We start from the raw sequence: 27,407 nt of genomic DNA, 5'->3' as shown, positions 1-27,407 counted from the left end.
CACTGGATTGTCTGGTCCAGACTCGATTATTTACAGACCGCCGTCATATAGCTGGAATATTGCTAAGTGCGGCGCTAAACAACAAACCAACCAACCAACCAAAAAGCATAGTCATGATCTGCAGGGACAGGACATGCAAACCTGGATTAAAGAACGCCACTCATTTGCATAAAAGGTTAGTGTTTTTTCTGTTGCCTAACGAAGTAGGGCGGCGGCATGTAAACGAAAACAAGTTGTCAGCTATTTGAATATGTTTGATCATTTTCATATCTATATTTGAATGTTTTCGTCAGGATTTGACATTTCCAGCCAGCTGGTAAGGCGGCTTTTCCTATCCCGTCCTTTGAATATTCCTATATTCCTATAGTCTTTTCACCGTTTACAGGACGGTGAGGTTGGTTGGTTGGCTGGTTTATTGTTTATCGATGACAAGCATCAACCATGTCAGCGAGCCTGTGAGGGAGTGAGTTAATATTAACGTCACATTGGCAATATTTCAGCCATATTGTGAATAGACCAATATACATGTATATCAAGAGTAAATACATTTAGAGTTTATAAAACTGTCGACAATGGATAGTGAAACAACGATAGTATCACAGATTTGAATTTAAAACTTTCATTTATTCTTCAACTGTGACTATTCATAACAATACATAATAAAAATTAGCTATGGATCACCAGCAACCAAGGTTAGGCCACTATACTAGGAACCATGGGGACTTACGGTACTTCTGCTACCGACATGGTACCCCAGCAAGATTTTACACCATCCCTCTGGGTACTGGCGGTTGTCAGGTAGTTAAGCCAAACAGTTGAAATCAACAAGAATACTGCGACTAAAATAACAGAGAAACGATTAACGCCGCTTTTAACAGTTATTATCACGGCGCGTTAGCTTAATGTGGGAGGAAAGCCCGAAGTGATGCAGGTCTCAGACGTTTACCACTTCGGTGAAACCCACGAGCACGGGTATGGTGATGACAAACCTAGAAACATAATCGGGTGAACCGGGATTCGAACCCACGTTCATAGGTTTCTGGCGTGCCCAAGGGACGCAACTCTGCACAGCGAACCGCGGCGCCTTGGACCAATGGGCCACCCGCGACCCCAAAAGACAAATACTTCGAATGACATAGGACTTACGTACCCTCTCAGGGGGACAATTGTTTTACGATACTTCAACCCCCACCCCCTTTGCAGATACAGCCACTAAAAATATCAGTTATGAATTCATTTAAAAAAAATGAAAAATCACTTAAATACATACACATATTATAATCTGCATTTATCATTTAATTCAATCTCTTTTTTAAATCAAAACAAGAATAAAATGATGATTTACATTAAAAAGATTCTTTGTGGATGAAACCTGGAAAGTAATATCCCTTGTGATGGAAAAATGAATGCAGTCAAGAAGGACATGCTTTACCGTGATTCGTTCATCACAAGGGACACAGAATGGAAGATCTTCACCTTGCAATAGATATTCATGAGTTTATCTGCAATGGCCAATACGACATCTTCGCATAAAATTACCTCTACAAATCTGGACTGACAACCCAAGTAGGTGTAACCGATTGTTGGTTTAATAGCATGTAATTTATTTAATATCTACATGAGTGTCCCACTTCTTGTGCATGAGGCCGCTGATGTAAAAAAAGACAGGTTTGTAATCACTGTGAGGGATCACATCTTGTGTCACAGATTTGTCGAGCGCTGCTTTAGCCTTTACAGAACGGACTGGCATGACTGGTCATGCACTCGATGAATACAGTGTTCATTTTATTTCCTCTAATTATATCAAATAACAACTCTTTTGTTAGCTTCATTCATGTAAACATCTCTTTTGAAGTTGTCCCGATCCAGTAGAGCGCTGATGCGTATCGAGATGACACGGCGCATTTCACTCGAAAAGAGAGAGAGAATAATATGCACCTTGCTACATCCAACGATCAATCCCCCTTTTTATCTGCCGCAGTCTGCAGGTTCCTAGTTTAGTGAGTGACGTAAACCAGCTGAAGGTCCTGTTCGGCAGAACCGGGTAAGTCGACACCTAAAATCACCATGAATGTCCATGTACACTTTCCGTATCGCAAGTTTACTTATGTCGAATAGTCTCGATATTTATCTTATGTTTATTTGTTCATTTGTTGTTTATCGCCTAGCTCAGCAATACTCCCGCTACATGGCCATGTCCTGTTTCTTTCAAATTGCTGATGATAAGATGCCCGCTGACACGGGAAAAGAGATCTTTCAGATTTACGCGTTGGTAATGTGAATCCCTTGCGATTGCAAAGTCCACACAGTCAAGCAATATATGCTTGACGGTTAACCTTTCATCACAAGGGAACCCAGTACAAATGAAGAATAGGAATGGTTTTAGAGTCAAGCCAAAAGTTGATAGTACAGTGCATTGTTTCGGCAGATTTCTACCTCAGTTGGCCTTATAGGGAGCATTACTTGATATGTAACTTATATCAAAAAATTTTATCAAACAATTTATGAAGTTATCAAATCTTAACGCCACTCGATGTAAATATCCACATTCTGAGAACTCTGAGAACCGGTATTAAATGCAGTCCTGATTGACTGGAGAACACATGAATTGTATGTTGCTTTAATTCCAAATATAAAAGAAAATCAGTGACAATTCAAAACAGTGGCAACCTTTCGATTTCCGCTTCTAGGTCGATCCTGCGTGCTTCCAGTTTAAGCTTCACAAGCTCCGTTTCAAGATTCGCACACTCGTCTCTCATCCCCTGACACGATTTACCATCCGTTGTCACCAATTCATAGAACATCCATGCATTTCGCGCCTTGCCGCTCTGTCGGTGTAAACGGCGATTTCAAATCGGCCAAAATTTCCGCCATCCGTGCCCCCGCTCCCATTCGTTTACTTCTTTAAGCCATTTTGTCGCAGATAGCTGACCTTACTGTTCAAGATTGCACAAGGATAGTCAAAACTGAAGCCTAAAAAATGTTGTGACTCAAAGTGCGTTGTCTTCTCGCCATGCTTCTGTAGGAGGATGTATGTGGCGCTCGGGTAAGGCAGGGTACTCTCAGTTAAAACTGGGTTTACCTAAAAGTCAAACTACTTGACACCTTTGTTCTGCTACGTCACTACGTCCGGTTCCCATGAGATTGCGCAGTGCGATCGAGCGGCAGTGCACCATGTGCTTTGAGCGGTGGTAGGACTGACGTGGTCGGTCACAGCACAAATTTGTGATTTTCGTTAGTCACGAGGTGGCTAATTTTAAATCAACAAGACCTGATGATGATGATGGTAAATCTGGATAGTATCGTAAGACCTGATAACTGTCCTTCGCTCGTTGCCACACGAGTTGACAAACTTATTTGGAGTCTATTGAGACCTAACTCACAGAGCATGGACAAAAATTTCCAAAACTGCCAGTTAATGATTGTCAAGACAGTGTCTTTATTGGCAGTTATCACTGACAAGATATACTACATGAAGAAAAATCTTGACAAGGGGTCTGGGCCCAACATTGTGAATGATTCTTTGGGAGAAGTGGTCAAGGGTCTCATAGACACCATCCAGATGGCCAGTCTGGCGAACTTCGAGCTCAATATGAGACGGCGTGAACACATAAGGCCAGATGTGCATGCAAACTATATGCCCCTATTTTCTGCCCCTATTTGCAGCTCATAGTACGAGAGCTGCAGCCACATCGGCAGCTAAGAAAGCAAATGTGCCAATGAATGGCATCTTAAAAACTGCAGGCTGGGCTGCAGGCTGGGCTTCAGCTGAAACTTTTGTTAGACACTACAATGTACCAATAGAAACACTGTCGAACAACACAAGTCGTATGTCCAAAACAATTGTGTCGACATCTGCGGGTGAATAGAATTACTACTGATTGGAGTTATGTGCAAACAACCTGCTGGTTGTGATTAGCAGTTTTTAAGTTAGTGGAATGTATGTTTAACATGTTTAGTGAATTTGTGCCATGTTGGCTTGAATACCAGTTTTGAACTTTCGTTGGGTTGTAATGCTTATGCATACATGTTTCCCAATTTTGTGCAAATCTTGTTGAATTTGCTGGAACTGAAAAAGATAAATATACTGAACTTCTCATGGGAACCGGAAGCATTAGTGACGTAGCAGATTTAAACAATTACAAAAGACTTACTTCTTAGTTGAAGTTTGATTGGGGTTCTGCTACGTCACTGGAATGCTGGAGGTTTACATGCCCTCCTCATCCCTCCCTCGTACCTGTAGTGGCACTTGGTGTCACAAGCACACTTTAAATCCTGCCGCTCGATCGCACTGCGCAATCTCATGTAAACCTCCAGCATTCCAGTAACGTAGCAGAACCCCAATCAAACTTCAACTTACAGGTAAGTATCGTTTAATTGTTTAATTACCCTCCATGTATAGATAGCTTCGCTGTGACCCCCTTTTGACACGTTTGCACTTATTCACTCCCGGGACCGACAAAACGGTTTGAGGGGTTTCGAAAAGGCTGACTGTACCTTATATAAATGCGAGACGAATTTTCTTGGTCGAAAACAAAACTCACTGCGCAGAATAACAGTTATGGTGTTATATCCAATATATCTGTCAACTTGGGCGAAACTTTCGAAACAGGCATAGATATGTACCCCATGACACCAATACTAAAGAGAGAAAACGTCGACGTTTAGGTTGGATTTGTGAACTGCATTTTGGGAACTCTTTGCATCTGATTATATCAGCACTTCCTTTACCAAATTTTGTTTTGGCACTACTTAATAAATTAAATACTACGCCAACTTAAACATACGTGATAGGTAACTAAGACAGATATAATAGGATCAAAATGACAAATATTAACAGAAACTCTTTTGAACACTCCCCTCAACACTGTATGACAAGACTTTCCAATAGTCAACTTCCTTTCATGTCGAGCAGCATTCCAGCAGCTCCAGCCTTTTGTGTTTACATTTCACAACTGTTGAGATACAATCGAGCATGCTCTTTCTTCCAAGATTTCAAAAAATCTTTCTCAGAACTTGTTTGATCAAGGTTACAACATTCAAGTTCCTCAGTAAAAATTTCAAAATGTTTTGTGGTAGACATGTTGGGAACATTTCGAAATTTGACGCATCCGTGACTGAAATTATGTCCGACGCAATTCCCTATTTTGACTTGTACCATATATTCCCGTGTTTTTTCAGGTGAATAATTCGACGTGACTGTTATTTTATCTGCTTGCACTATCTTTCCTAGGCATTGGTGGTAACTACTTTAACAGTCAGTTACCTCCATTGCCTCGGGAAGATGTACTTGCCAATGCGGACGTGATACGGGTTGAGGATTGATCATTAAAAGTTTTATAGGTGTTCGGGCAACTAGGCCCATATACACCTTGCCCTTATTAAATGTTTGCCAAGTACCTGGATATTTTATAAAGTATCAAAACTGCCACACTCTCTAATATAAGCGGTGATGGTGAACAATATTCCTAGAAGATAAAATACCAGACAATGAGAAGTCAATATTGAGAACTGTTAGAGACTCCACCATTGCCTTACGCTGATTAACATACTTTTGGCTATGCAATAATAAATGAGCTACATTATCAAACTGATAACACACTGTACAAGACCCGTGAAGATTCCGGGCTAGAATAGGTCTTCAGCAACCCATGCTTGCCGTCAAAGTCGACTAATGGGATCGGGTGGTGAGGCTCGCTGACTTGGTTGATTCATGTCATCGATCCCAATTGTGTGGATCGATGCTCATGATATTAATCACTGGATTGTCTAGTCCAGACTCGATTATTTACAGACCGCCGTCATATAGCTGGAATATTGCTGAGTGCGGCGTTAAACAACAAACCAACCAAAAATCTGATTTAGACGTGTGCAAAACCAACAAAATTGACCACATTGAAGAAGTGTGTGCAAGCCAGTAGTCTGCTCCCTTGTTTTGGACTACGGACGTCAGACAACCGTGACATTTGAACTTACTGTAGTGGATGATGTATTTTGATGTATTCAATATGTTTCAGATATCATGTAAATGATGTTTCTTGTTTTGTCAGACACGCCTGGTGAAATGTGCTTAAACACCATCTACAGCATTGGGGCTGTACTGCTGTTGTGTCATGCTGTTGTGCAAGCAGGTAGGGCAACGACACTAGTTGATAGATTGGTCTATTAGCCTGATACAGGTGCAGTGTTAATTCCATATTGATATAAGTGAATACGTGTTCACATCGCATTAAGCTATATTTAACTACATCACGGCGGGGGACAAATGAAGTGTCCTTTTACCACATATATCATGAGAATGTTTTCACGAATCACTTCCAAACAGTGAACGTTTGCGTTGTTCTTTTAAATTATTTAATTTATTTATTAGAAGTTGACGGATGACAGGGTTGGCACAATTTTATGGATAATTATAGAATACTAAACTCGCTCCCGTGTAGTACCAATTTTATGAAACGAGTGAATAGTATCGCTCGTCAGATACCAGAACTATTCACTCGTTTCATAAAATTGGGACTACACGGGAGCGAGTTTAGTATTTTATTTATTACTCGTCATTTGTACCTACGTAAAAATCAGCTGATTGACTCCGTACGTCGCATCCCGAGTTCAAATCAGGTCATGCGTATGAATACAAAGTCATGTAAATAGTCATCGTCAAGTGCATCTATAATATCAAAATTTTAGCAATTCCAATGGAGAAAACACCCGAACGCTCTTTTTCTCCACAATAAATCTACTTTAATGAACTTCCTGCGAAACTTCGAAACTGCGGTAATGTTTCGAAAACAATAACAAAACAAGTTTATTCGTTCGTTGACAAGGCCAAGGTCACAACGTCACATGACCGCAGGCAACTGTTACTGTTACTGTTAATCCTCTACTGTTATTCCTCCACCTACTATATAAATACTTTACCATGTCCATCATTCAGTCTTGCTTGACAACGGTATAAGGATCTATACCGATAGTTCTAAAGTTCGTAATAACCGTAGTACGTTATATACATCATATATACAACAAATGGCCAGGATAAGTTCGTTACATCGGTCAGGTCGTTATAAACACTCGTAGTTTAATGTGTATGGGAATGATGGACTCACCAATGTTCCCTCTCTTCTTTAATAACTGATAAATAATAAATGTATTCACACAGGAATTGAACTAGTAGATTACCCCACTGATATCATGGTTTACTGTTTAAATGTCAATCTCGAATTGCACTCATAATAGTTTTTTGTTAAAAACAGTGACAAAACCCTTTCCACAATCATGACAAACCAGTGTACGTTTAAAAGGGAACTATGCTTGTCTTAAGAGGCGACTAACGGGATCGGGTGGTCAGGCTCGCTGACTTGGTTGATGCATGCCATCGTATCCCAATTGCGTGGATCGATGTGCATCATGTCAATCACTGGATTGTCTGGTCCAGACTCGATTATTTACAGACCTGCGTCATATAGCTGGAATATTGCTGAGTGCGGCGTTAAACAACAAACAAACAAACAAATCATAAAACGTGTTGATGGCCTTACTAATATAAGGCCATCCATGTTGTAACCCTGACCAATCGACGTTTGAGCAAGTCGTAAGACGCTTTGCGAAATCCTCGTTGAAACAGCATACTTGATTGTACCTCAAAGTTGTGAAATGTAGGCATCAAAGCCTGGAGGTCTTGAAATATTGCTTGACATAAAGGGAAAATATATATGTATATATATATATATATATATATATATATATATATATATATATATGAAAGTTGAGTTGCCCCTTTATATGCCCCTGTCATACAGTATTGTGGAGAGTTATTTGTTACTCTAAATAATTATTTATGCACAGATCTAAATATGAAACAGATGAGGCTGTTTCACGGTTTAAACCTAATTCTCATGATATAGTCGGAATCGTCCAATGGATTCTGCTTCCAGCACAGATTTCTTATGAGTACCATTTAACTTTTTTTCTCCAAAATATTCCCATTGTCTGTAGCACATGATATATGAGAGTAAGTGCGGTTGAACAAATAACAAATATTACATTTACAATCTATAGATGTCCAGGTCTCTACAATTTTAATAAAATGACAAGTAACGTCGGTGTACAAGGTTTGTGTTTCGGATGGAAATATTTTAAACCTGGCATCATCACTATTTGATTGTGATTCATAACCACATGCTTATGATACGTTTGAATCGTACACTTGACTGTTTAAGAGTTCTTTTGATTATAGAAATGGTTTTGTTCTTAAGTATAACTCATGGTGTCTATCCCTATTCTTGCCCTCATGAATCGCCTACAACTTTAAACCAACCGACTGCAGAGGTCACCACACCGCCGTCATTGGTTTTCAGCGCAAACGCGAAAACATGTGTCACCGAGAGCTTGGGGCTACTAATCATCCGAATCAAGAGACCATCATCGGACAAGTCGAGAATGGCTGCAGCAGTAGCCTATACCAATGGCGACGCAGATTCGACCACTGACTACGCCAACAATGTCACAACGCTCACCTTTGGACGTCGAAAGAGAAATGCTTATCTGGAAGTGCCGATCATCGACGATCTGGTAAGAGTGGAGAGAGAGGTGTACATGTAGGGTTTATATTACCCTGGATGAGAGAGAGTCAGATATACATTAAGGGTTAATTATTTTTAACCTTGGATGAGGGAAGTACAAGTGTTCATGTAGGGTTTATAGTTAGTGAGTGAACAGTCACATCGGCAAAACTTCAGCCATATCGTGACTAAATCAAGTTAGACAGTAATACAAACAATTTGATTATAAAAACCTGTCGGCCGAGAGCAGTAAAAAAACTAGATTATCACAGATGTATATTTTAAAACAAGTATGGAACCATAAAAAGATATCACGGATAACATTACATTATAAAAAAGGGGCTAGGGATCGCCAGCAACCAAAGTTAGGCCACCATACATGGAACCTTGGAGACAATACTTCTGCCACCTCCACAGCAGGATTTACACCATCCCGTAGCTGCTGGCGATTATCATCAAGTTTAGCGAAAGTAAAAAACAAACACGACTAAAAACGGTAGTAGGAATGAACTTACTTCGAATGATGTGGTCTTACATACCCTCTCAGGGGTACAATGCTTTTACAGTACTTCAACCCCCTCTGAGGATACAGACACTAACAATCTCAGTTACAAGTTAAACACTACTGATACAGTAAAATGATGACTATGTACACATATTCAAAATTTATCTAACAGTTCAATTTCTTTTAAAAAGCTAATTATGTAATCAGACGGAACATTATTAATAAGATCCATAATTGATATTGCACTGAAATAGCTATCCCGTGTGATGGAATGTAGGATGTATATTACCTTGGATGAGAGAGGGACATGTGTACATGTAGGGTGTATATTACCCTGGATGAGAGAGGGACAGGTGTACATGTAGGGTTAGAAAGAGTCAGATCTACATGTTGGGTTTATATTACCCTGGATGAGAGAGGGACGGGTCTACATGTAGGGTGTATGTTACCCTGGATGAGAGAGGGACAGTTGTACATATATGGTTTATATTACCCTGGCTGAGGGGGGAACACGTGAACATGTAGGGTGTATATTACCCTGGATGAGGGAGGAACACGTGTATATCTAGGGTTTATATTACCCTGGATGAGGGAGGAATACGTGTACATGTAGGGTGTATATTACCCTGTATGAGAGAGGGACAGGTGTACATGTAGGGTTAGAGAGAGTCAGATCTACATGTTGGGTTTATATTACCCTGGATGAGAGAGGGACAAGTGTACATGTAGGGTTGATATTACCCTGGCTGAGGGAGGAACACGTGTACAATTAGGGTGTATATTACCCTGGATGAGAGAGGGACAGGTGTACATGTAGGGTGTATATTACCCTGGATGAGAGAGGGACAGGTGTACATGTAGGGTTTATATTACCCTGGCTGAGGGAGGAACACGTGTACATGTAGGGTGTATATTACCCTGGATGAGAGAGGGACAGGTGTACATGTAGGGTTAGAGAGAGTCAGATCTACATGTTGGGTTTTATATTACCCTGGATGAGAGAGGGACAGGTGTACATGTAGGGTGTATATTACCCTGTATGAGAGAGGGACAGGTGTACATGTAGGGTTAGAGAGAGTCAGATCTACATGTTGGGTTTATATTACCCTGGATGAGAGAGGGACAAGTGTACATGTAGGGTTGATATTACCCTGGCTGAGGGAGGAACACGTGTACAATTAGGATGTATATTACCCTAGATGAGAGAGGGACAGGTGTACATGTAGGGTGTATATTACCCTGGATGAGAGAGGGACAGGTGTACATGTAGGGTTTATATTACCCTGGCTGAGGGAGGAACACGTGTACATGTAGGGTGTATATTATCCTGGATGAGAGAGGGACAGGTGTACATGTAGGGTTAGAGAGAGTCAGATCTACATGTTGGGTTTTATATTACCCTGGATGAGAGAGGGACAGGTGTACATGTAGGGTGTATATTACCCTGGATGAGAGAGGGACAGGTGTACATGTAGGGTGTATATTACCCTGGATGAGAGAGGGACAGGTGTACATGTAGGGTTAGAGAGAGTCAGATCTACATGTTGGGTTTATATTACCCTGGGTGAGAGAGGGACGGGTGTACATGTAGGGTGTATGTTACCCTGGATGAGAGAGGGACAGTTGTACATATAGGGTTTATATTACCCTGGCTGAGGGGGGAACACGTGTACATGTAGGGTGTATATTACCCTGGATGAGGGAGGAACACGTGTATATCTAGGGTTTCTATTACCCTGGATGAGGGAGGAATACGTGTACATGTAGGGTGTATATTACCCTGTATGAGAGAGGGACAGGTGTACATGTAGGGTTAGAGAGAGTCAGATCTACATGTTGGGTTTATATTACCCTGGATGAGAGAGGGACAAGTGTACATGTAGGGTTTATATTACCCTGGCTGAGGGAGGAACACGTGTACATGTAGGGTGTATATTACCCTGGATGAGAGAGGGACAGGTGTACATGTAGGGTGTATATTACCCTGGATGAGAGAGGGACAGGTGTACATGTAGGGTTTATATTACCCTGGCTGAGGGAGGAACACGTGTACATGTAGGGTGTATATTACCCTGGATGAGAGAGGCACAGGTGTACATGTAGGGTTAGAGAGAGTCAGATCTACATGTTGGGTTTTATATTACCCTGGATGAGATAGGGACGGGTGTACATGTAGGGTTTATATTTCCCTGGCTGAGGGAGGAACACGTGTACATGTAGGGTGTATATTACCCTGGATGAGAGAGGGACAGGTGTACATGTAGGGTTAGAGAGAGTCAGATCTACATGTTGGGTTTTATATTACCCTGGATGAGAGAGGGACGGGTGTACATGTAGGGTTAGAGAGAGTCAGATCTACATGTTGGGTTTTATATTACCCTGGATGAGAGAGGGACGGGTGTACATGTAGGGTTTATATTACCCTAGATGAGGGAGGGACAAGTGTACATAAGGGTGTATATAACGCTGGGTGAGAGAGGGACGGCTGTACATATAGGTTTTGTATTACCCTAGTTGAGAGAGGGACGGTGTACATGTATGGTTTATTTTAGCCTGGTTGAGGGAGGAACACGTGTACATGTAGGGTGTATATTACCCTGGATGAGAGTCGGACAGGTGTACATGTAGGGTTCATTTTACCCTGGTTGAGGAAGGAACACGTGTACATGTAGGGTGTATATTGCATGGATGAAAGAGGGACGGGTGTACATGTAGGGTTGATACTACGCTGGATGAGAGTCTGACGGGTGTACATGTAGGGTTTTTATTACTCTCTATGTGAGAGAGTCAGATCTACATGTAGGGTTTATATTACCCTAGATGAGAGTGGGACGGCTGTACATGTAGGGTTTATATTACCTTGGTTGAAAGAGGGACGGTGTACATGTAGGGTTTATTTTACCCTGGTTGAGGACGGAACACGTGTACATGTGGGGTGTATATCACCCTGTATGAGAGAGTGACGGGTGTACATGTAGAATTGATACTACGCTGGATGAGAGTCGGACGGGTGGACATGTAGGGTTTAGATTACTCTGTATGTGAGAGAGTCAGATTTACATGTAGTGTTTATATTAACCTGGATCAGAGAGGGGCGGGTGTAGTTGTAGGGTTGATATCACCCTGGATGAGAGAGTGACGGGTGTATTTGTAAGGTTTATATTACCCTTGATGAGAGAGGGACATGTCTACATGTAGGGTTTATATTACCCTGGATTAGAGAGGGACAGGTGTACATGTAGGGTGTATATTATCCTGAATGAGAGAGAGATGTACATTTGGGTTTTGTATTACCCTTGATGAGAGAGGGGCGTGTGTACATGAAGAGTTTATATTACCATGGATGTGAGACGGACGGGTGTCACATGTAGGGTTTATATTATTCTGGATGAGAAAAGGACAGGTGTACATGTAGGTTTATATTACCTTGGATGTGGGAGAGTCAGGTGTACATGTAGGATGTGTATTACCCTTGATGAGAGAGGGACAGGTGTATATTTAGGGTTTATATTACCCTGGATGAGAGAGGAACGGGTGTACATGTAAGGTTTATATTACCTTGGATGAGAGAGCGACAGGTGTACATGTAGGGTTTATATTACCCTAGATGAGAGAGAGTCAGATGTACATGTAGGATTTATATTACCCTGGATGAGAGAGGGACGAGTGTACATGTAAGATTGATATTACCCTGGAAGAGAGAGAGAGTAAGATGTACATGTAGGCTTAATATTACCCTGGATGAGAGAAGGGCAGATGTACATGTATGGTTTATATTACCCTGGATGAGAGAAGGATAGATGTACATGTATGGTTTATATTACCCTGGATGAGTGAAGGGCAGGTGTACATTTATATTAGCCTGAGAGGGTTCAAGTCTCCCAGTGTTGTGTGTGTCTCCGATGCCAGGTGGCCACGGGTGGCCCAGTTGCCTAAGGCGCCGCGATTCCCTGTGTAGAGTTGCGTCCCTTGAGCACGCCAGAAACCTATAATGGGTTCGAATCCCGGTTCGCCCCGATTATGTTTCTAGGTTTGTCAGCACCATACCCGTGCTCATGGGTTTCACCAAAGTGTTAAACGTCTGAGACCTGCATCACTACGGGCTTCCCCCCAGCATTAAGCTGACACTCCGTGATATAACTGGAATACTGTAAAAAGCGGCGTTAAACCCAACTCACTTACTCACTCACTCACTCACCCACCCACCCACCCACCCACTCACCCACTCACTCACTCACTCACTCACTCACTCACTCACTCACTCACTCACCTATGTCAGCAAATGTCCAGGAAGTTGTATATGTGTTATGCCGTAGGTTGTCGAATCACGGGAAGAGTTCTCAGTGACAATCAGTGCTTCGGGCTACGATGACATCACCATTAAGGGATGCATACACGATGACGACGGTTAGTAATATATTGTGATATTTCTCATTTCGAGCATATAGTATACACCATTTTCTGGAACCAGAAGTTGTTATCCATGAAGTTGTTCGTTTTCTTTTTTACTCACCAACTTCTAGAATGCCCATCAAACAGTTTCCACATTCTTTTTCGAAAAGTTTATAACTTAAGCGTGTTCGGATCTAAACATTAAGACATGCGTATATTCTCAGCGAACAATAATAATAAAGAATCGTTTTGTGTAAGGCACCGACCATGTAATACCCTTCAGTGAGGATTTGGTGGTTTAGGGTTTTTGAGGCTGTGTGGTTTGGGGTTAGAAACACAATGTATGTCCTTTTACGGTCACTGTTCAAAGACATGTAAAGGATGTGCCAAACATATATTATTTTTTTTATAAATATTGTGGGTGTAAAACCTGAGACCAAATTATGTTTTAACCAACTCCCCCGATAATTGCGGCCGCTAATTTGGATATGTGTAGGAATTGTTGCTGTTCCATGTTCCAGCTGCTGTTCTATTCGACTGTAACCGGTATGGTGTTACCTGCAAAGCCGGCGTCTGTCCGCCCAGCAGTCCGACTTGTGACTGTTCCTCCGCTACTGGTAGAACAGGAGATGACTGTGGTATTATTCAATGTAAGTTTGTAGCATCAGAACAAAATGTACGATTGTCGTCATACCATGCGGACACGTAATGTGTTACCATACAGGGATTATATATAGTCTTTTAGGAATTTGTTTTCGATGATCTAATTCAAGCAACTGACTCTTTATAACTAAGTATCCAATCAGCTTGTTCATCTAGTCAGGCCCGTGAAGACGCCGGGGTAGAATAGGTCTTCAGCAACCCATACTTGCCGTAATAGGTGACTATGCTTGTCGTAAAAGGCGACTGACGAGATCGGGTTGTCAGGCTTGCTGACTTGGTTGATGCATGTCATCAATCCAAATTGTGTGGGTCGATGCTTATGATATAAATCACTGGATTGTCTGGTCCAGACCCGATTATTTACAGACCGCCGTCATATAGCTGGAATATTGCGGCGTGAAACAACAAACCAACCAACCAAATTAATATCGATATCATTTTGTTCAACATTTAAATCCCTACTGTATATCTGGCTTCATCACCTGTGTGCTATTTGTTATTCTTACATAACATCTGGCTTTATCCAATAAAAAGTGTGTTACTTGTTGTCAATTACCTGTTGTTGTTAATGTTAACCTTTGCTTATCACAACATATCATGTATATATACCTACCATTACTTGGTTGAAGTCAGCCCAGCTTGATAACGGTTTTAAAATCTACATCGAAACGTCGCTATATGCAACGAAGTTGTTCGTTTTGTTATTTACTCTACAACAGTGCCAATCTTTCACCTGGATATATAACTTTGATGAACAAATTCTATAGCAAAATCCAACCTACATACACAGGTACCATTTTAACTTTCTGTCGATCTTGATTTGCTGATTTGATCATTTAATTTAATCATAGTCATGTAGAGGATTGAATGATTGAGAATGCTTTTTATGTCGCTCTTAGTTATATTCCTGGATCATCACGGCGTGGGACACCAAATTGGCTAAACACATGGTACCCATATGTGGGATCGACTCGGGGCTTACGAGCGAACGCTTAAACCGCTTGGACACCTCATCGCCTCTCTTGTATTTAAGGCTGAGATAATGATTTCATTGCTTGATCATTGCAGCTAACATAAATGGCACAGGCTGTTCTGGCATGGACTGTGGAAGTAACGGACGGTGCGTCTCTGATGGGTCAACAGGCGCATGTGTATGTGGTTCTGGACATTACAGTGGCAATGCTGGGAAGTGTGAACGCAAGAGGAGTACGTTCATATATTACTCAAGATAGTAACAGCTTAAATTCTCTGTGATATTCTTATAATCGTTTTAAATGAAATGAGACACATCATCGTCCATGGTCATGTCCACAGATTGAAAGGCAGAAAGGTGTCATTGGAGCAAATGATTACGGAACCTGTAATCGTGCATAATTGCTGATATTAATTTGTTATACACGTTCACCTTAATATGACCACATATTTTGTCATCGTTATTTGTATATGATTTATAGTGTGAGTAAATTGGTTTAACGCCGCTTTTAACGGTATTTCAGTTATATCGTGGCATGTCAGCTTAATGTGAGAGCCCGCAGTGATGCAAGTCTCAGACGTTTACCACTTCGGTGAAACCCACGAGCACGGGTATGGTGAAACATAATCGTGGCGAACCTGGGATTCGAACCCACAATCATAGGTTTCTGGCGTGCCCAAGGGACGCAACTCTGCACAGCGAATCGCGGCGCCTTTGAAGTTCAATATCAAATGTTTTTGGACTATCATTTTCAGTATTTTGTTTCTGGTCACAATAATCTTTTTCCCATTTTCATCTCTTGATATTACTGATGGACATAATAGCCAGACATGTTCCTGAAATGTATTTTGAAATTTGTTAAAAGGGATCATTTTGCATCCTGGGGCTAATTTATCAGAGACTGATGAAATCTGAATTGTAGAAGTAATTAGAAAGGAGTAATGAAAACCATAACGCATCTGTGCTAGACCAAACATTTTACATATTGATAACCATGAGACCTTCTGTATTACATAAGATAATAATGCACTTGCTATTATCTGGGTACATTTTCAAACGTATACACTTCACTGTTGCTCAATGTCTGTGACTGCTCATGTTGACTATATCGCCTATCTATAACTAGCAACCATCACATCCTGTGATAACAACAAGATGACAATCTGCATGAACCCCATCAACCTGTATCAGCCCCTCATCACGGTCTCTGGCTACACCTCCACTGAATGCACTGCCAATCCAGTAGGGGGTATCACTGACACTGAAGACAGGATCCCCTCAGACATACAAGGCCAGTGCATCACTGTCGGCTTCAGTGGCAGCTGTGGAACGTACACCACTACGACACAGGTAAGAGGAGAGCTGAAAGTCGCTGTGAACCTCAGAATTAAACGTTCTTGCATTGGATGTTTGACGTCAGCACTTATCTTTGTTCAAATACTTGGTAATTACAGTTTTATGTCATGATCCCCAAATTTTGCTAATTGTATATCTTAAAATATATAACGTTTGTGCATATCTATATATTTGATATGGATCCTTCACACGTAGCACGAATCCAGGAAATATTTAGTTTAGAAAGACGTCATTTATGATAATAATAATTTGATGATATTCGTCAAAGACTATTGGACATACATACATACATGTATTTCCATACTACCCACTAAACGCCAGGGAAATAGTAAGGGCAAGTGATGGTGACTATTTTTATGAGGAAACAACGTATATGTATTACATTTGCTTTCATTGTGGTAATACATCTAGTTTCGCGACAAAGTAATGTGTCATCACTATGTTCTGCAGGGAGGGAACGTGTGTTATACAATACCATACCGCATCCAGTACAACCCTATCATGCTGGTGGCCTCCGATGAGGTTGTATATGGCAATTGTTGTGTCAACGAATCCGGGCAAACCATATCCACAGATGCCATCCTAGCAGATACTGCAACGTGAGTAATATACCACGAATGACTGTTTTACGTCGAGAGGAGGGTGAGATTATGCAATGCCATTTGTATTATTCAAAATAGCCATACGTCATTATTTGTAGTAGAAGTAGTAGTTGTATTATTCAAAATAGCCATACGTCATTATTTGTAGTAGAAGTAGTAGTAGTCGTTCTAGATGTATCTGTGGTAATTGGTAATGTGGTAATATGGTAATTGTTGTGTAAAGAAATCCGGACAAACCATCTCCAAAGATGCCATCCTTGCAGACGTGCAACTTGAGTATTTTACCACGAATGAATTTTTGATAATTGATACATGTAAGTGTAGTTTGAGTGAGGATTGTATGTTGATATATACTTATCAAGTAGGGGAATTGCTCTGTTATTACAGAAAATTTCTCAACAAACAGCAGGAGAGTGCCAACTTTTTGGGAGTCAAGTTATCCGCCACGCTCAGTAATGGTCTCGCTATATCCAACCCTGTTCCACTTAACCAAATCTACAGGCTGTGTTTAAACATTGCAGATGATGGTAAGTATTTCGTTAATTATGATGTTCAGTCAATGTTGATCTTTAATAAAAGCAAATAGCTAACATGTCTGAAAATATAGTAGAATTCACTGGACAAGCAATGATCAGTCGCAGGCAGGTGAACCTTCACCATCTGTACAGGTCACAGTGACCAACATTTTGGTAGGAAACTGCGCTCTTAAGAGTACAGAACGATATCCTCAGGTCCATGGATAGACAGGAGATAGTTCTTCAAGTTCTGCTAGATCTGTCAGCTGCGTTCGACACCATCGACCATGGTATAACATGGGAACATCATTGGGAATTACAGGCACAGCCCAAGAGTGGTTCAGATCTTATATGTCCGGCCGAATAATGTCTGTCCAAGTTGATGGTGTAATGTCTGAGGAACAGAACCTCTCATTTTTGGCCCCACATGGTTCTGTCCTAGGGCCTGTCCTGTTCTCCATCTATTCACAAAGAAATGAGTTAAGCACACCCTGATATATTTCATTATTGTTTGGTACCAATATTTGTAACAGTCATGAAAGATATAATTACGGGAAGCATTATGTTTTCTCGAGATGATGTAATCAGTCATGCGTGACGAAAGCTCACTTGCCATGCATGGTATGCCCGTGCAGCGTGCTACCCTCGACTATCTCTAAAAGCAGTATATCCAAACGTTAAAATTGCTTTCTTAAGCTCGGTTTTAAACAGTTATTTCATAAATTGTGTGACCATGGCACAAGGGCGATTATCAGATGGCTAATAATTGGCATGCATAAAGCTGCAATGTCTTGTAATGGTCGGAATTTGGAGTATCATCACACTGTCGTAAGCCGTTTAGTCGAGAATCATGCTCACACCGGTACAGGACCGTCCCAGATCCGGAAGACCTCCTGTGACGATACATAGCGAAGACAGGGACCTTCTTCGTCTCAAACTCACCAATATCTCCTCTATTTGTTGTCAAATGTTGGTTCTATCCGATGACATTGGTATCGCCCAGCTCCTGTGGTCAGTCATCCAATGCCATGATGTTTGCCATTTGTCATGGTTCAGAAATAGGGGTGTGCTTAACTTTGTTCTTTGTGTATACATCCTTCCCATCGGAAATATCATCAGAAAACATAGTTTGGAATTTCATGGGTATGACGACAATCAGCTATACTTCGGCGTCAAGGCCCTGAACGCACATGGATGCCAATCTCAAGTTGAAGCCTGCATTAGGGATATCAAACACTGGCTGCCATCAAAACTTCTCAAATTGAAAGGTGACAAGGCAGAATCCGAGTTGGAGCAAGACATCGTGACGCAGATATTTTCGCGTCGTACGTCGTACGTAGGAAATAGTGATTCTAGGCCATACTAAGTCCTACGTAAGAGATAGTAAGTCCTACGTAGGAGATACGAAGTCCTACGTAGGAGATTGTAAGTCCTACGTAGGAGATGATAAGTCCTACGTAGGAGATACTAAGACAACAACAAAATCACCGTAGCCCTACTATGCTTCCGTAAGAAGTCAAGGCGACTATTACTTAAATGACCATTTGTTAAGCAGTTATGTGTCTATATATATCGAACCAACATGCATCTGGGGTCATTAAGCCGGATATGCATACAATATATATTAGATATGTTGAGAGGTGTTTTTGTTTTCAATTTGAACTTCACTTGGGATGTTTTTTACCCAACATGCATTATAAGGTAACACGATCACTTTGAACCAGAGGATCAACACTGCGCAAAGACACTTTGTAGCATACCTACCTTATGATGCAATTACCTATGTTGTCATAAAGCTCACATATGTAACCCAGAAGATAAACAAATTGTAATTTGCATGTAGTACCTACAGAATATTTATGTAATATAAAAGTAGAAAAGAAGCATACTATGAAAACAAAACGAGTAATATGTTATCAACAACAATAACGTCCTAAAACATTTGTTATTGTTTTCAAGGAACAATGGGTGTTAAGTTGACACAATCCTTGTGGTATGCATGTTACTGTTGACATTGACATATCTACAATGGTAAAGGTTTAAATATTTTTGAAAATTAATCGTTTCAAAGTAATAGCTACAATGTTGTAATATGATGTTACAATGAAGTAGATCAGAACATGCAGGTATTGTTAAAATTGAAACCCACAACGTTGGGAATGCGTTTTTGTATATATATATAACCATGAACCATACATCTCTATGAGAGTCACCTACCGTTTGGTAATATGTTTACTCTTGTAGCCTGACACGTCAGTTATTCACTGTCCAAAAGTGTAAAAAACCCGCTACGACAGACAGTCACGCTTCACGGAAATGGGTCAACAATTCACTGCAGCGAAATGCTGTATGGGGAAATAAGTCTGAAAGAGCTAGAGTGGTACACGGTCTGTCGCCTCCAAAAGGCTGTAGGTTAAAAGCGCAAGCGATCTAGGGCAGGTAAACCAGTCTAGGACAGGACGTTGCTATGATTGTTGCCGAATGGCATAAATGTGTTTTGTGTAATAATCTACAATTAGGAATGTTTTAAAAGATATTTTAATAAAAAAATATTTATTTTTTTATGTACCCACGTATCAGTATACACATATGAGACAAAGATAAAGTTTCTTTTAAAAGTTTGATTCCCTTCATCTAACGACTACTCATCCCCATTGCCCGTGCCTCCATGTAACTATCTTTAACCATGTAACTTTCTCTTTGGACGTTATCTTGAATAAGAAATGTTTCCCAAACGGAAGTAACGTCATTTATTAACTACTTCTTTAATAAGATAGTTGGAAACATTGGACATTAACATTGCATGCGACATGTATCTTAACCGGAAGTCGTAATACTTTCTTTAGAAGCTGGCTACAGGAATAGGACTTACTTGCTGAAATTGATACTGCTTTGATAACATGTTTCCCCAAAACAGACGCGATGTAAATAGACTGGATATGATGTTATTAGAGAGAAACTGGTTTACATTTAGGATCCTAAGTATGTATGCTAGAAGCAAGATATGTTTCTGTAGTTTGAGGGTGAAGTATATAAATATTTACCAAACCGAAGAAAGTTATTACACTGGTAATGGTGGTAAAGGGCCGCGTATGTTTTTCAAACACTTCAAAACAAGTACTAGTTGAAATACGTGGTTGAAATGTGTAGCTTTGCTTGGTTACAACATTAACCTGTTCAGTGCTAAGGCTTCACGATCTGTTTCAGTTGGAGCTCCCATATTAAGGTGCCTACGGTAATATAACTGAAACACTTTTTTTCCTCTCTGATGCAGTATTCATTATTGATTTATCTCTGCAGGCTTCTTGTATCTTGGCTTGATCCGAATAATCGTCCATAATGGTCAGACGGATTCCTCGCGGAAAGAGGCAGTGGTGTATGGAAACGATGGGTAAGAACAACGTAAATCGATCCACGTATACTCAAAAGAGGTCACCGCTTCAAACACAGTCAGCACGGTACTGACTATATCATGCGCATGTCATTATGATTCACTATCTAATTGTGATGATACCATAATGATGCTCGCGAAAAGATGAACGTATCCTGCACCACCGGTGGCACCCCTCACAAACACATGCAACGGAAAGACAATCTTTCAGCTGACAATGAAAGTGACCGTATGAAGCAACTCAAAATATGGAAATGCATCAGACATCATTTTTGTTACCGATACATACAATTTAAACATGTCCACCTCATGTCTAGCTAACACCTATTGAAAGCAATACTGAGGCCATGAGTGTTGTTAACCTGATCAAATCAAGAATCATATGACGTTCTGTGAAATCTCCTCGAAAAGGGCATACCTGATTAAAGACGGGAGCTCCTTTAATGTTGCTCGACATAAAAGGAAAGTTGGCTATTGGAAAGTTGAAGTCATCCCTCCTGTTATACATGGTCCTGTGTATAGGTGTCTGTCACTTTGAATCTTTACACGCAGATCTAAACATAAAATCATCTCTTTTCGGTTCATGTGTGTAAATCAGTGGCAAGGCATTGGACAATGTGGTCACTTTTATTGCACGATATCACATCACCGATGTACCTGAAGCTCCATTCTCTTGTTTTGATGTTTCCAATCCATTGAATCGCTATAAAAAAGTAATGATACCTGGTGTTCGCGAAAAGGTGAGCGTATCCTGCCCCACCGGTGGCACCCGGCACAAACACATGCAAAGGCAAGTCAATTGTTCGCCTAAAATAACCACGGGACATATTGCACGCATTTGTTTGCAGGATATGTGCCACAATCGTTCTACGATACTGTTTAGGGCAAGACAATGTTGAGAAATTGAACAGACTTAATCGTAAAAGTTTTCAGCAAACAGAAACGTTTGCAAAACAACATACAGTTACAATTTATTCAAATCAACGTATGGTGTTCACCAACAATTATTTTCAATAGAGCAAAAATTACAACTAATAAAACAATGTGTGACATTCGATGAGGTTCGTAGTGGTTGTTTTTAACTCAAACCTTTTTCTTATTGAAATAATGTGCATAATTTAACAGTCTTTATGTTGCCGAAAATATAACATAGTTTCAATAATAGTTACATATATCACTGCGAACGAATGACATCGGAGCTTTATTGCACTGGTGAGCTACAGTGTTCTTTTATAATTGGAATGTATCAGCTTAAGAAGAGGAAATACGTTCATATTCAAAATCATTATCAAAGATAATCTTGTTATCTTTTCCACTGACAATTGACAGTAATGAAATATTGAAATCGCGATCTGTTCTTATTCCAGATGCAGCGACGAGTCCGGTAAGGCAATCGTGCACTCCTATCCAAGCAGGGTGAGTGACACGCAGATTTGCATGCAGTACAGACCAGGTTACTTCCGACCAGGGCCTGCAGCCGTGGTGCACGACATGAAGTACAAACTGTGCCTCTCCGGGGATCAAGCTGGCTGTCAACTGGTGCGTGGAGTTATCAGTCAAATGTTGACACATCGGTTCAAAGACAAAAAGCCTATCTTAGTCATGATGGGTTGAAATATGTTGATAATCTTTCGCAGAGGTTTGTGCGTTTGAAGAAGGTACTACATAATTTGATATTAAGGCAATGCGGTTGTAGGTGATACACTTTGACCATTGACACACAATTGTGTACACTGTCTTGAATGGTTTATTTTAGGGTTCAGCATAGATTGACTCATACATTCTTGATACAGTCTTGAAACATTGGGACCGTAATGATGTATTTTCTTCTAATTCTTTTACTGGCCCTTTAATGGTAAGGATTATTGTTGACAGGTACAAGCTATTATAAAAAATACAAATGGTAAATATTACATCTTGTAACTAATGTAGCAAGTACAAGTTATTATCATACCAACATTATTTTCAGGTTTTTAAACGAAACATCTTTCATACACATTTGCAGCATTGCATTTACCCTTATACACCCTTTACATTTGTTATAGCATTGCTTGTTATGATTTAAATGTCGTTACTATTACATATTATATCAATACTTACAAACTTTGTGGGCCCTTTACAGCCTACACAAGTTCATTTCATATTTTATTTACATCCATGTATTTGGCCTTGCACTGACTAAAACACGGATGATTAAACAGGACAAACCAAAGAAAGTAGAGAAATTAAATGAAGCACTCATAAAAGATCTAAAGTGACCTCCTCACATGTGGTAGCGTACAACGGTAATAGTTTACTTATATTTAATTTATCAATGGTCGGTTTCAACTTTATGTCTATACACCCATGTAGTTAAGTTCCTGTTTAGTGATGAGACAATGTATCTCCCGCGAAGTGCAGATATCAGTGTAAGGGTGTACATACAACGTAACGGACCAACCTGCCAGTAATCCTCAGAAACACCTGTTCTCGGCGTCTACAATCTGTTGTTGATGAGACATGAACTGGAAAACTGTGTAAATATTACCGTAGGTTAGTTTTAAATAACTTCAGTCTGAAATTGGACACATTTCTGTTGACAGTATGTATGTACTTCCTTCATGTATTTATTTCAAGACAACATGCGGAGTAACGGGAGACAGAAAGAAGCGTCAAACCAATGACGGCAGAGTTGAGTCAACAGCCAACACCACAGTGTACTTTGAGGATGACACCACGGCAGCATCGCAAACAAACGGTATGTTCTGCACAACAATGTGGAAATAGTGTTTCTCATTAAATTGTAGTCAATATAAGACTAGTCTGTGCCAATCATATCGATGACTCACGCGTCATGAAAGTGATGACATTTACTAAACAAGTACAATGCTCGAGTGAAATGAGATAGCACGCTACACGAATGTTAATGATATATCACAGAGAGCTGACTCGACAGTAAGGGCGGATGTACAGTTCCCTTTTGCGAGATGAAAGTTCTATGACATACCTATTAGAGGCGAATTGTGTCTTTCATTTGTTTGTTTGTTGTTTAACTCAGCAATATTCCAGCTATACGTCGACCGACTGTAAATAATCGAGTCTGGACCAGACAATCTAGTGATTGGCATCATGAGCATCGATCCACGCAATTGGGATACGATGACGTGTATCAGGCAAGTTTGCGAGCCTGACCACCCGATCCCGTTAGTCGCCTCCTACGATAGCATAGTCCCCTTTTTAACGCATGCTTGGGTTGCTGAAGACCTATTCAACCCCGTATCTTCACACACACATGAACAATGGGTATACTAGTATTCGAGTATGTGGAGTGAAAAGAGGTTTTGTGAAGTGGAAGTGGGGCTTAAAGTCGCATTCAAGACTATTACATTCATACAGCGACGTGCATGCACGTATGCGTGCGTCTACTTGTACTAGTACGGACCCGGGGTGGTCTTCAGCAACCCACCGGGATCGGGTTGTCAGGCTCGCTGACTTGGTGGATGCATGTCATCGTATCCAAATTGCGTAGGTCGATGGTCATGATGTCAATCACTTGATTGTCTGATCCCGACTCGATCATTTACAGGCTGTCCTATAGCTGGAATATTGCTGAGTGTGGCGTTAAACATCAAACAAACAAGGAAGAGAATATGTTGATGTCAACTTTTTTTATTATGAGGAACACAACGTTTCGGAGTATATGTTTACTCCTTCATCAGGTTCACCTGAGTAAGCATATACTGACGTCTTTTGGTGTGACGCGACCAGGAGATCGAACCATAAATTGTCCGTTTCCAGGCAGATGCTCTATCCACTAGACCACGGATGCGGTTAGTCAGACGAGATATAAGCGTTTTAACTGCTGGCTATGCATAAGATGTTAGGAAGGTCAGTTGGGTTTTCCACTGTTTTCAGTATTATTCTGGCCATATTACGGAAGGGATGCCCTTGAATGGGCTTTACACATTATACCAATTTAAGGAGTCGAACCTTCAGTACCACGCCACTCAGCTACCCCACCAACAAAACCCGGGCAGATCTCTGAAAAAGTCCGCAATTGGTGAAGTTCTACCAATGGATAAAAGACGATATGAATTTCTTTCCAGGCGAAACTGGTGTTTTTCCAACTGCAAAGAACTGCCTCCCTGGGATGTCTGTGATGTTCCCCGCCATCATCGTGGTCTGCATCGTCGCCCTGATACTGCTCCTGATCATTGTGTACATGTGTTTCCTCCTCATGAAGAAACGACGCAAACAAGAGGATGAAGACAATGAAGTGAAGTCCCAAAAGAGTTGCATGTCACAACGCTACTAATTCAGCTTAATATACTGAACCGCAAAAGAAACGTCACCCCAAGTAATATTGCATGAAAAGTTGCCATTTAAATATCTGTGTAATTTTTGTCAAAGTTTCTAAAATTTAACATTATCATGTCCGGAAAAATTAAATTTGATGATACCAAAACAAAGCAGATGACAATAAAACCGATCGCCTAACCAATCACGGCAACCGCCATGGTAATCCAATGCACGTTCCGTGCAAATTGAAATGCACATGCGTTCCCCAATTTCTTGCCCTATAAGAATCCACCAAGATCGGATAACATTCATTCGTTTTTGAATTGCTACCACATGCCAAGATTGACAAGAAATCAGTGACACCAAGCCCTTGGACGATTGCAAGCTGGACAAACCGCCCGGCAAGAAGCCAATGCATTTCAAGTCCACGTAAGGACCATATACAGGCTCCAGCAACGGTACCAAACAACCAACACTACAGATGACCGACCACGTAGTGGAAGACCAAGGGTCACTACCCGACGTCAGGATCGTCAGATTGTGCGACAGCATCTTCAAGATCGCTTTGTTACTGCTGCGGAAACTGCTCGACAGACCATGGGGACACACCAGCGCCACATTAGTGCGGACACCGTGCGTCGACGATTGACGAGCAGACACCTCCACTGTCACAGGCCACACCGAGGACCCATTCTGACACCACGTCATCGCCGGGACCGTCTTCAGTTGGAAACACAGCACCAGCATTGGCGCCACCAGTAGTGGAGAAGAGTCCTCTTCTCAGACGATAGCCGTTACTGTATCTCAACAGCAGATGGCAGAGAGATAGTCTGGCGACGCTGTGGGGAACGTTATTCGGATGCTTGTGATGTTGAGAGTGTCTCGTGAGGTAGTCCGAGCATCATGGTGTGGGGTGGAATTGGTCTTGCACAAAGGGTCGGCCCTGTGGTCTTCCAGAACATCGGTCCAGGGAGAGGCAATGGTGTCACAGCCACTCGGTACATTGGTCAAGTTTCGAGACCACACGCCATACCTCATTTGGCACGTCGCCGCAACCACAAGTTTCAGCATGATTACGCCCGTGTCCACACTGCGAGAGCAATAAGAGACTTCCTTTGCAGAATGGCTCCAGAACCATGCAGTGGCCTGCCCTCAGTCCCGATTTATATCCCATTAAGCACCTGTGGGACGAGATTCAAGGACGTCTGAATGACGTCCGACTAAGGCCGACAACTGCAGCTTAACTGCGTCAGGCGTTCCTCAGAGTGTGGGCTCAAGTGCCTATGGCCTTCATCAACCTCCTGACCCATTCCATGTATCGACGTTGCACCGCAGTCATCAATGCACATGACGGACACACGATATACTGACTTCTGATGCCATTTTCTCAGAGACTGGGGTTGTGTTGCCCTTAAAGAACAGTTTTGCCAAGTTTCATCTTTTTAATATGTCTCAAAGTATGTTTACAGTGTTTGGACAAATAAGGTTTCTCATATTTCTATCCATGGTGACGTTTCTTTTGCGGTTCAGTATATGTCAACAAAGCAAACTCTTTCCCTTATATTTAGGTCGTAAAACAATGCTCACTGGGATCCAGACCAGGCAAACAAGTCAATTTAACAATATGCAACCATCCATGCTGTCGAAGTAAACTGATGGGCAAAAGAAAGTATACACCCAACTTTGATGGTGTCTGAACAAACGCAAAATGGTTGATTGTTGGATGGATTGATACGGGAATCATTGTTGTGTTTTGGACCTTAAGTTTGCAGCGTTTCCGTGACGTTTCATCGTAGTAAGATTTTGATAACGTTTTTTAAGTTTTTTGCTTTCTTTTGTTCGGCAGTTTACATAACTGTCGACTTGGTTTCATCTTTTTAGAGTTGAGTAGCAGAGAAAGACAACTCGTTTAACAATCACACAGCTCTTACGACAAGTATGTTCTTCTTAGGACCTATTTTTACCTTGAATCTGTGTCAACTAGAATGGGGATCCGGGGTTGAATAGGTCTTCAGCAACTCACGCTTGCTGTAAAAAGCGACTCTGCTTGTAGTAAGAGGCGACTAACGGGATCGGGTGGTCAGGTTCGCTGAATGGTGGATGCATGTCATTGATCCATATTGCGTGGATCGATGCCCATGATGTCAATCAATGGATTGTCTGGTCCAAACTCG

The 27,407-nt window shown here is 41.1% G+C and overlaps 1 protein-coding gene across 1 annotated transcript; it reads left to right on the top strand.

The window, feature by feature from the left end:
• Positions 1 to 1,900: 1,900 nt before the first annotated feature.
• LOC124128531 (EGF-like domain-containing protein 2) lies at positions 1,901 to 25,572 on the top strand. The gene is made up of 13 exons (XM_048382253.1): positions 1,901 to 2,044; positions 6,051 to 6,131; positions 8,324 to 8,568; positions 13,380 to 13,470; positions 13,977 to 14,105; positions 15,187 to 15,324; positions 16,218 to 16,441; positions 16,898 to 17,046; positions 17,437 to 17,576; positions 20,865 to 20,955; positions 22,323 to 22,494; positions 23,572 to 23,692; positions 25,041 to 25,572. Exons 2-13 carry the CDS (start codon positions 6,065 to 6,067, stop codon positions 25,247 to 25,249), a joined length of 1,776 nt encoding a protein of 591 aa, XP_048238210.1. The 5' UTR covers positions 1,901 to 2,044; positions 6,051 to 6,064; the 3' UTR covers positions 25,250 to 25,572.
• The last annotated feature ends 1,835 nt before the right edge of the window (positions 25,573 to 27,407 follow it).

Source organism: Haliotis rufescens, unplaced genomic scaffold (assembly GCF_023055435.1).
Source record: "Haliotis rufescens isolate VD_foot unplaced genomic scaffold, xgHalRufe1.0.p SCAF_4, whole genome shotgun sequence".
NCBI classification, from domain to species: domain Eukaryota; kingdom Metazoa; phylum Mollusca; class Gastropoda; order Lepetellida; family Haliotidae; genus Haliotis; species Haliotis rufescens.
The sequence above is the reverse complement of the archived record's forward strand: the minus strand, read 5'-3'. Positions and strand labels throughout refer to the sequence as shown.